General features: G+C 33.0%; 1 protein-coding gene across 1 annotated transcript in view; it reads right to left on the reverse strand.

The window, feature by feature from the left end:
* LOC137628971 (secretin receptor-like) overlaps nucleotides 1-12,500 on the reverse strand; it is a 390,916-nt gene that overhangs the window by 54,840 nt on the left and 323,576 nt on the right. The window contains exon 9 of the mRNA XM_068360225.1: nucleotides 5,353-5,444. Coding sequence (XP_068216326.1) covers nucleotides 5,353-5,444 — 92 coding nt within the window. The remainder of the gene's footprint in view (nucleotides 1-5,352; nucleotides 5,445-12,500) is intronic.

Below are 12,500 nucleotides of genomic sequence, written 5' to 3' on the forward strand. Positions count from 1 at the left end.
AAAAAACTGCCCCCACCCAGCAAAGTATCATCTCATATCATTACTCATTTAAAATTTCCTTCAGGATACATTTGCTTATTGAATCTCGCTAATTTGCTCATACATCCACTGTCCTTTATCTGATCTCTCACATTCCTCCTTAAATAAGGATGTTGAACAGCCACAGAGACATGTCACACGGTATTTTAGGTCTCGCATTAACAACCAAACTTCTCACATTCCTTCTTACATGCTCTTAACAAATGTAGTACTTCCTTTATAAAAACATTCAATTACTCTCAGTATGCTCTCATCCATACCATCCATTCTCAATATCCATCTCATACCCTCCACTCTCACTATAATCACTTTCCAGATCAAGCTTTAAACACCTATAAATAAAGTCACCTTTATCAACTGTACCTTTATTGACCAGAACAATCATTGCTCTCACCCTTTCCTTATGGATTTCCCTGGGCCTAGAAACCCTAATCAGCCCTTCAATCCCCCCATAAAACAGCATCTCACTTAAAATCTCATCAATTTCAGATGCGTTCAATTTCCTACACCTCTTAATCATCTTTATTATCTCTTCAACTTTTACACAAATCATTCCCAGTCTTTCATCACACACAGTTTTGCATGTGGCTTATCGTCCACATTTAACAAGTCTTCTTCACATTAATCACTTCAGTAACTCAGATTATATATATATATATATATATATATATATATATATATATACATATATATATATAATGTGTATATATATATATATATATATATATATATATATATATATATATGTATATATATATACACACATATATATAATGTATATATATATATATATATATATATATATATATATATATATATATATATATCGCACTCATACATATTACCCATGAAAGGAGAAGTGAGTCCTTTGAGGTCATTAATAAGACGAAACTACGAATTCGAATTTCATTCAAGCCTCTTCGCTTTTCCATACGTGATTATGATACGTATTTTATGCTCAGAGTTTACAGCCTTCTTGATTTCTTCACGTGTATATATATATATATATATATATATATATATATATATATATATATATATATATATATATATATATATGTATATATATACACGTATATATAAGTATAAATACTGTATATGTGTGTGTTTGTAAATATAAATGAGTGTTTGAATATGGGCGTAGATGTGCGTATTAGTGCGTTACCCACGTATTACAGTAAATTTTAGTACTCTCCTATCCTTCTTATTTATACAATTTCAAAATACAAATAGTTTTTATTTTTCGGAAAAATAGAAAAATTGCTTTATCCGCTTTTTTTTAGACTAATGTGTTTCCACTATCAACACCTTATTGATCTGGATACTCGAATACATACATGTACATGTACAAACATATGAATTATTACTATTATGGGAGAAGTTATCATAATTTGGGAAGGTTCACTATAATCTAATTTACCTGAAAGAAATATCTTTACTAGTAAAGTTGTTCTACCAGAAACGTTTTCACTATTCTTGGGGTTAAATAATTATCATATCGTTATATGTCTTCCTTAATGGAATGGCGAAAAAAGGTTAACTCCTGATAAGAAATTCTAGAGAGCCTTCTGGCCATCAGCCTTAAAGAGAGCCTTTATTATTTCCCAGACGGTTCCCTTATCCCTTCTTTCCAGGGCAAGTCCCGGATATTTGTATGTAATAATTCTGATCACTTATCGTGATTCTGTTGTGCAAAACCTGGTTTTTGATTACGTGAAATCCGTTCAATTTCCATTGAATTAAACCAACGTATAAGACACAGTCTCAAAATTATTTGATAAATTCACGTTTCCACTTAGTTTAAGTAATAGTGATTTTCTCCTTAACTAAGGCCATGGCCCATCAGTCATTAAGAAATAATTTTAGATATTTTTCTTTTATTAACTTAAAAATCGTAACGTCAAATTGTCATTATATTCTTTTTTGTTTATATCATATAACAGTATTAAACACTTGGTTTATTTTTCCTTGTATTGTTTTATAGCCTCAAGAGTGTACGTACTATGTCCCCGTAAAGACAGGGAATTAACAAAACTTTCATGAGTCCCTAGTTAAGAACTACCTCAAGTAATCTATATTTGATCCCTGAACACTTTTATCTGCCTCGCCTGTAGTTTTCCCCATTATGGAGGAGCAATTTTACCCTCATAATACTCTCTCTTGCCGTTTTAACAAAACGTGCATCGCATTTTCTATCCCCGACTCAATTGCAGTGCCGTAACATATTCATCTCCAAAGCGGGTCCATAAAAACGTCATGTTTTTTTTTTTTAATTCAATACTCTTTAATGGCTTTCATTGTATCATAAACAGCTTCATACAAACACCTCTCTCTGGTTGAAATTAATTTTATGCAATTCTGAAGCATTTTTTTTAACTCATAAGATAAGCTATCAGTATGAAAAAATAATTTTGTGATATTTCTTCATATACATGTTTTACCATTAACCCTCATTGAACGTTAAGTTTTCCTTTTCTTTACTTCTCTCTAGGACACTTTATCCTCACTCGATTTGTGCCTCAATTTCTTATATCTCATGTATCGATAAATATTAATAGGGGTCAATATGGATAATAACCTTAGGCACTTTAATTAAACACCATTTTCAATTACTTTTTTTTCTTTTTAATCACCTTGGTGGAGGCAATTTTAGGTTCAAATATTTACAGGAATTCAGAGTAAGAATATACTTATAGTCCTTTTACTGAACTTTTTTTTTTTAACATTTACCATTTCTTTCCCTTCATTTGATTGACGCTTGATAGATACTGAATAATAATTCATTAAGTTTAATAAAAGTTTGATATAAATAGTGTTTATTACAAACTAACAATCGAACTGAATTTATTGTGAATTTCTATTTAATTTTCCAAAATTTATAAATAATATACAGTACTGTACTGTATTTTGTACTTCAGGTTGTTAGTGCTAGCGATGGAGTGTTACTATGAGATTCAGGGCCTCTGTAACACGTTTTTTCCGCAAAATTTTTTTATCTATGAATCTCAAAAATATAACGCTTCTTCAGAATGCACATTATATCAACACATAAATTTTGACTATATTCTGCATTACATAAGTTGAATAAATTTGGTACTTATAATGTAAAAGTGACGTTTTTTGAAGACGGGCCAACTTACTCAGAGAAAAGGTTTCGAACGCACTCGTTACGTAACTTATGACAGCATTTCTTCCCTCTTTCTCGATCGATGATTGGCTATACGTAACGAAGGCTATACCTCTGCCAACAATGACACAAAAGTTTAAATAAAAACAAAGCAGTACACCTTTATGAACTCAGAAACCTCTCCACTGATAATTGTCATAATGAACAAACCAACAAAATATGTTAATAAATACAAAAACACTTCGATTATTAGTCTAACTCCCAAATAAGTTTCCTAAGAAATTACAGTCTACTTTATAGGTCACAATCAGATTGACAAGGTGTAGGGAATAGTTGGTAATTTTCAAAAACGTAGTAGACAAGCTTGATTTGATAACTGCTATATCCCATGTCAAGCAATTTTTATTTATTGTCTATCTACCTACCTATTTACTGTAAATAAAAAAAAAAAAAGACGGTACCGTATTTTGGCTTTAAACCTTCACCAATAATTATCGTCAGAATGGTGACTTCATGAGGCTCCACCCACTTTGGCCTGGTTATAATTCAGGATAACACTGAAGGCTATCATGGACATTGTTGGATCATAAAATTTAAATTCTGGCTATAAAAACTCATTTCTCGAGTAGTTTTAAGAAGTGCTAAATGATCCTCAAGGATCCCAGCAGTTGGCCTAAACGTTTAATTTATGTATACTACTGTTGCGGCACTACTGCTACAGTAGTATTACTACGCTAGCACAGATACCCCACCCACATTTATGTATCGTTCCGCCATTCATAAAGTCTTTGTAATGTTTTTTCACTGTGCAATAAGCCATGGCCTCCTCAGAAATTAAGTTTAACATTAGATGATAGGTTATTTCATTAAGCTGACAAATTATGGCAATTGGGTATGTTATTGCCGATGTTGAAGCTAAAGATAAAGTATGGTATCCTTCCTTTATTGCATTATCATCTTTACTACTATTTGTTTTGCTACATGTAGTAATTATTTTAAAGGATAAATGAATTATGTTCACTTTACTTCTATAAATTCCCATTAGATATACAAATAAAACTCCTAAAACTATTCCTGATTTATTTACAAAATCCAGTCATGCCCAAAACATATATGGTCGTACGGCCTAAGAAGAAGAAAAAAAATTATATCGGATGATCCGTTGGTCTGATGGAGAGTTTAGCACAAAATTCTTATTTTAACAAAAATAGTTATATAAAGACTCTTTACATACAATCTCTCTCTTTCTCTCTCTCTCTCTTGGTGGCATAGTGAATAGTTAATGGAAATGTTCAAATGCCTGAATGACATTACAAGTATTATAATCATGTTACGCTAAATACAAATCCGAACATAAATATTGGATTTAAACTAAAAACTGAATAATTACCTATTCAGGCTATAGTAAATATGGCCACGGGCTTTCTCTTGACGGTATAAAGTTGCAAGTCGTAAGACAAATGCAGTTTTGCAACCACGGGGGCAATTCCAAATCCTGTTAGCCATTCTTGACTGTTATGGTTTTCAGAGCCGATGGAAGAAGGTAAATGGGTGTCTGGTGGATGGGCGGGGCAAAATTTTGTCAAAAGGTGTTTACATTGCTTACGTAATGAATGTTTTCAACTCTTGGCTCGTAATCACTGGCCATGGCGTCGGCTAGATCATTTTCACTCTATAAAAATTAAAACTATCGGGTTTAGGTTATTGATAATGCTGACAAAATTTGTGTGTGGTTGTAAAATATACATATGTCAATTTTCAGCTACATCCGATGCTTTGATAAGAAGCAAAGTCCAAAAAACCGTGTTACAGAGGCCCCGAATCTCATAGTAGGTTCAACTATCTGTAGCATTGTGAGAGAAGTATTTTTGGAGGGCATTCTTCGTCATTCTCTCACAAGTGACGATGAAGACATTGTATCATTATACATTGCTCTCACAACCAAGATAGTGTTGACAGTATCTTCTCTACTTCTTGTAAATAGTAAGTTTTCTTACGTGTTTTTTTCTCAAATCGTTTGACTTTTTGCTGAAACTGGTTTAACCTTTACACTGTTATCAGTGACTTAGTTAAAAATTTGCAAAATATTTGCTAATAATTTTCATTACAAAAAAATATAGAATGTCAAACTAATTAAACAGTGTTGTGTACTCTTGGAGGAGTCCTATAAGCAAAGGGAGACATACCTATACCTGTATTTCCTCGTCTCTGGAGTTGTGGAAGACCTAAGCTTCAAGAAGAGTTCCCTTGTGATGTTCATGAACAGGGCAAAACTCACCTATAGAAAAAAAAATATATAATTAAGAAAAGTTACATGGATAAAATAACTTAAAAGCTACAGTCTACATATGGATTATTATTATTATTATTATTATTATTATTATTCGAAATGAGTGATCAGCGATGTAAAAAATTGCCAGAAAACCGTACGTTTAGGAGAAAACTTTCCATGTTATATCAAGAAATTAAAAAAAAAATCATAAAAGAGAAATGAACTAAACACTATTTATATATATACACTAGTAGATAATTATATACACATTATATTTATATATATATATATATATATATATATATATATATATATATATTTATATACATACATACACACACACACACACACACACATATATATATATATATATATATATATATATATATATATATTTGTGTATGGATGTGTAATGGATAGTATTCTCGATTCGACAAGTCTATAGGTTTGGAAGGAAGGCGAACGGAAGCAGAAACTTGAGCATCTTGAGCTCTATTTATTAAGGAGATCGGCAAGCTTTCGGGAAATAATCTATCCCATTATCAAGTTTAAAAACGAAGAATATAAACTATTTGTTACACATTGATTACTAAAATATATGAAATTAAATCTAACGGAGCAAAAATTATAATACACATAAAAAAATAAAACTACAGTGATTCCAATGCACTAAGAGAAAAAAGGCTGTTATGGCAACTAAAATAAACGTTTACTTAGATCTCAGACACAAGAGAGAATTTAATCACAGCGCAAGCAAGAAAATTACTCGGTAAAATTAAGCGGACAATTAGAAGTTAAGGAGGGTTCAAAGACATCTTTAGACTGTAGAAATAATTAATAGAGAAGTGAAATATTAAGCAATATGTAAAGTGAAGGAACAGAGCTAGTTGAGTGATTTAGTGTTAGTGATAGATGTTTAGTGAAAAGACCCTCGAGGGAAGATATAGAATATTTATTAAGTGAATATGATGATATTTTACAAAATATTTGATGGTTTGTTTACATGAAAAAAATATTATATATATATATATATATATATATATATATTATACTGTAGTACATATATATATATATATATATATATATATATATATATATATATGTACTACAGTATATATATATATACTCTATATATATATATATATATATATATATATAATCTTTATATGTATAAATATATATATGGATATATATAAATTTCTATCTCGTACTTGGGATCAAACCCTAGCCCCTTCAAATGAAAGGCCTTGTCGCTTCAACCCTGCCACCAGAAGCCATAAAAGAAGTCGGAATCTAACAGCTATCTGCAGTTCAGGATCAACCTGGTGAAACATCAGTCTCTTACCAGCGAGTTTTCCCTGACTTCCCGGCCCACTAAGTGACACAATTGATAGCTTTTTAGTTGGAATTACCCCTAATGAGTCAATACTGATGAAAATCAACACAATATCGTGTTCAAATGGAAATAAATTTCTACCTCATACTTGGGATCGAACCCTAGCCCCTTCATATGAAAGGCCAGATCGCTTCCAGCCATGCCACCACAAGCTATTCAAGATTTACCTGGCGAAACATCAGTCTCTTACCAGCGAGTTTTCCCCAACTTCCCGGCCCACTAGGTGACAATTGATAGCCTTTTAGTTGGAATTACCCCTATTGAGTCAATATGGATGAAAATCAACATAATATCGAGTTCAAATAGATGTAAATTTCTACCTCATACTTGGTATTGAACCGTAGCCCCTTCATATGAAAGGCCAGATCGCTTCCAGCCCTGCCACCACAGGATCAGAAGAATTCGGAACCTAATTGCTACCTGCTGTTCAGGATTTACCTGGCGAAACATCAGTCTCTTACCAGCGAGTTTTCCCCAACTTCCTGGCCCACTAGGTGACAATTGATAGCTTTTTAGTTGGAATTACCCCTAATGATTCAATATGGATGAAAATCAACACAATATTGTGTTCAAATAGATATAAATTTCTACCTCATACTTGGGATCGAACCCTAGCCCCTTCATATGAAAGGTCAGGTCGCTTCCAGCCATGCCACCACAGGATCAGAAGAATTCGGAACCTAATTGCTACCTGCTGTTCAGGATTTACCTGGCGAAACATCAGTCTCTTACCAGCGAGTTTTCCCCAACTTCCTGGCCCACTAGGTGACAATTGATAGCTTTTTAGTTGGAATTACCCCTAATGAGTCAATACTGATGAAAATCAACACAATATCGTGTTCAAATGGAAATAAATTTCTACCTCATACTTGGGATCGAACCCTAGCCCCTTCATATGAAAGGCCAGATCGCTTCCAGCCATGCCACCACAAGCTATTCAAGATTTACCTGGCGAAACATCAGTCTCTTACCAGCGAGTTTTCCCCAATTTCCCGGGCCACTTGGTGACAATTGATAGCTTTTTAGTTGGAATTACCCCTAATGAGTCAATACTGATAATAATCAACACAATATCGAACCGTAGCCCCTTCATATGAAAGGCCAGATCGCTTCCAGCCCTGCCACCACAGGATCAGAAGAATTCGGAACCTAATTGCTACCTGCAGTTCAGGATTTACCTGGCGAAACATCAGTCTCTTACCAGCGAGTTTTCCCCAACTTCCTGGCCCACTAGGTGACAATTGATAGCTTTTTAGTTGGAATTACCCCTAATGATTCAATATGGATGAAAATCAACACAATATTGTGTTCAAATAGATATAAATTTCTACCTCATACTTGGGATCGAACCCTAGCCCCTTCATATGAAAGGTCAGGTCGCTTCCAGCCATGCCACCACAGGATCAGAAGAATTCGGAACCTAATTGCTACCTGCTGTTCAGGATTTACCTGGCGAAACATCAGTCTCTTACCAGCGAGTTTTCCCCAACTTCCTGGCCCACTTGGTGACAATTGATAGCTTTTTAGTTGGAATTACCCCTAATGAGCCAATACTGATGAAAATCAACACAATATCGTGTTCAAATAGAAATAAATTTCTACTTCATACTTGGGATCGAACCCTAGCCCCTTCTAATGAAAGGTCAGGTCGCTTCCGGATGCTCTATAAGAAGTCGGAACCTAACTGCTACCTGCAATTCAGGATTTACATGGCGAAACATCAGTCTCTTACCAACGAGTTTTCCCCAACTTCCTGGCCCACTAGGTGACTATTGATTGCTTTTTAGTTGGAATTACCCCTAATGAGTCAATATGGATGAAAATGAACACAATATCATGTTCAAATAGATATAAATATCTACCTCATACTTGGTATCAAACCGTAGCCCCTTCATATGAAACGCCCGGCTGCTTTCAGCCATGCCACCACAGGATCAGAAGAATTCGGAACCTAATTGCTACCTGCTGTTCAGGATTTACCTGGCAAAACATCAGTCTCTTACCAGCGAGTTTTCCCCAACTTCCCGGCCCACTAGGTGACAATTGATAGCTTTTTAGTTGGAATTACCCCTAATGATTCAATATGGATGAAAATCAACACAATATCGTGTTCAAATAGATATAAATTTCTACATCATACTTGGGATCGAACCCTAGCCCCTTCATATGAAAGGCCAGGTCGCTTCCAGCCATGCCTTCAGAGGCTCTAAGAGGAGTCAGAAGCTAACTGCTACCTGCAATTCAGGATTTAGCTAGCAGGACATCTGTCTTTTACCAGCGAATTTTCCCCGACTTCTCGGCCCACTAGGTGACACAATTGGTAGCTTTTTAGTTGGAATTACCCCTAATGAGTCAATATGGATGAACATGAACACAGTATCGTGTTTAAATAGATATAATTCTCTACCTCATACATATACATATACGGAAGTGAATGAAAATATATCTAAATAAATGACGACAGTCTTATGTAATTTACTAACATTTACTCAATCCTACATGAGTGGGACCCACCTTATGAGCTGGCTATACATCTCTTAGATTCACAAATGAAATACGTGAATAAAATAATCTACTCTCATGTTAGACCAGCTATGTAAGTATATATATATATATATATATATATATATATATATATATATATATATATATATATATATATGTATATATATATATACAGTATATATATATATATATATATATATATATATATATATATATATATATATATATATATATATATATATATGTCTGTGTTTGGGTGCGCTGGTTATCATGAAGGCATAGAAATATATTTTTTCTTCTTCCCTAATGATGACAGACAATGCCAGGAGTTCGGCTTTACATCATTTACTCACGACCAAATGTTAAAAAAATTCCAATTCAACTTTACATTTTGTTTTATACAAAACATCAGTGGAAATAGAATTCTGGATGTTTTCGGATTGATTGAAAAGCGATATGAAAGCAGATATGCTGGTAGAGAATACTATTTTATGAAATCATTTATTCTGTTAGAAATTCTTTTTTCCTATTCAATTTCTGTACAATTTTCATCAGCACATCTGAACTTTTTACCACTGACATATTCTCACATCATGTAATTCAATTTTACCAATTATTAATGCGAAGTAATTACAAAAAACTGAATATTTTTAGCATTATTGCTTAGAATAACTTCTAATAAGGCAAGACGCGCATTACCATATTACCATTGTACAGTGATAACGCATTTGCCTAGCATTCGCATGGCAACAGATCGATCCCAGCCATAGAACGTGAGTTTAAGCTGTTTACTGGACTGTGTTTGGGCACCACATGGGGTTACCCAGGTGACGTTCTGGTGAGTATCAAATCTGATGAAACTGGAACTGAAATCAGACACCTTTAACCTTTAGAAATGATAAGGGAAAAAGGTTGGCTCGAACTCTCATAGTCAACGGAGCTGAGTCTTAAAGGAAAGACAAAGGCATGAAGATGACATCGAACTAAATGTTACCGAGCCATGGAATCCCGGTGTTTTAAATTTCTGCAAAATACATGTAAAAGTAAACCAAAGGTTTCCTAAGAAAGATACAAATTCAAGAACTATAAATCTCGTTTTACGGAATGTCAGGTTTTGTCAACTGATACCTTTATAAGAAAGTTCTTACTCTCGAAATACTGCAAATATTATATTATTCTGGTATGAATACACTTATACACGTATTCATTCATATATGCAAACACGCATACACATATATAAAAATATATAATCATATATACATATATATGTATACATATACATATGCACACATCATTTACATACATACATACATACATACATACATATATATACGTGTGTGTATATATATATATATATATATATATATATATATATATATATATATACATATATATATATATATATATATATATATATATATATATATATATATATATATTCAGATATACGTACAGTATATATACATAGGTATATGTATGTATATATAAGTATATATTTAGGTAAACATATATATATATATATATATATATATATATATATGTGTGTGTGTGTGTGTGTGTGTGTGTGTGGGTGTGTGTGCTTGTGTGTGTGTATGAGTATGTGTCAGTTTATGTGTTTGTATATGTGTGTATGTGTTTGTGTGTGTGTAAATATGTGCGTGTTTGTCGGGGCCTAGGGAATAGGTGTACTTTTGAGAGAGAGAGAGAGAGAGAGAGAGAGAGAGAGAGAGAGAGAGAGAGAGATGAAATAAACAACTCTATCTTAACGCTCCTTATTCAAGAAATCATTAGTGTCATAATTAAATATCCTGTTTTTTATAATAAAAAGGGAGATAAGATTATTGATAATAAATTATTAATTATTAATCATTAATCATAATTATTAATTATTAATTATTAATTATAAATTATTGATTAATAATAATAATAATAATAATAATAATAATAATAATAATAATAATAATAGGGGCGTAAAACACAACATACTTTGCTTGCGCTCATTTCCTCTCCTATTTTGCAATTAAAATCTCCCAATTTTAATAGATGTTCTTCGTTCATATTTTTTTCCCTTGACATCTTTTATTCATTTGTATATTTTCTATAATTCTTTCTTACCCTTCTTAACTTATTGTGGAGCATGCACTAGGCCTAGACATTTTATTACCAATGTTAATTTTTATCCAAAGTGCTTCATTTCTTACAATTTTCAACTCTTTCACTAACGTCAGTACTACCCTCCCCTTTTGTGCTTTTATTGTTCTCATATAAGTCATATCATTTTTTTTCAATATTTTTCATCTCACACGCGTATTGACACAAAGGGCCTCAGTTAGATTTCGCCAGTCGCCTCTATCTTGAGCTTTTAATTCAATACTTCTCAATTCATCATCTCCTATTTCACGCTTCATAGTCCTCAGTTATGTAGGCTTGGGTTTTCAACTCTTCTAGTGCATTGTGGAGCACAGTTGAAAGTTTGGTGAACTAATCTCTCTTGGGGAGTGCGAAGAGCATGCTCAAACCTTATCCATCTACGCCTCGTCATAATATCATCCACATAGACACTCGAGTAATCTCATAATTTAATTTGTAATCCTGTCCTGCCAATTAACTCCTAATACTCTTCTAAGGGTTTTGTTCCTAAATCTACTAAATATGTTGGCGATTGTTTCATTGTCATACCAAGACACGTGCCCCTACAGTGACACAGATCTCTCTAAATTGATAAATAGCCTGATTTTTATATGTAATTTTAGGCGATTTAATTTCCAAGTTTTACTTAGCCTAGCCATTGCCTGATTTGTTATTTTCAATCTTTCACTAAACTCTATACCTAAAGACACTATATTTGAGATCCTAATTCCTAAATGCTTAAATTACTCTACCTCATTTGCTAAAAAAAAATCATTGACTCTTTCCTTACCTTCAATTTCTTTCATTTTGTATGGCTGTCTGCTCATGTTGTCCTGTTTAACCTGTCTGCTTTTTTTGATAACTATATTAATTTCTCAATACTTCTTATTTCTCTCTCCCTAACACTTGAATCTCCAGGCTCCCTTTAGATATCAACAATATCTTTCCGCCAGATAATATTAGCACATTTCATTAACCTATTATCACCTAGGTGAAACATCATAGACTTTCCAGTCTTTGTTATTTTTTTG

This window comes from Palaemon carinicauda, chromosome 37 (assembly GCF_036898095.1).
Source record: "Palaemon carinicauda isolate YSFRI2023 chromosome 37, ASM3689809v2, whole genome shotgun sequence".
NCBI classification, from domain to species: Eukaryota; Metazoa; Arthropoda; class Malacostraca; order Decapoda; family Palaemonidae; genus Palaemon; species Palaemon carinicauda.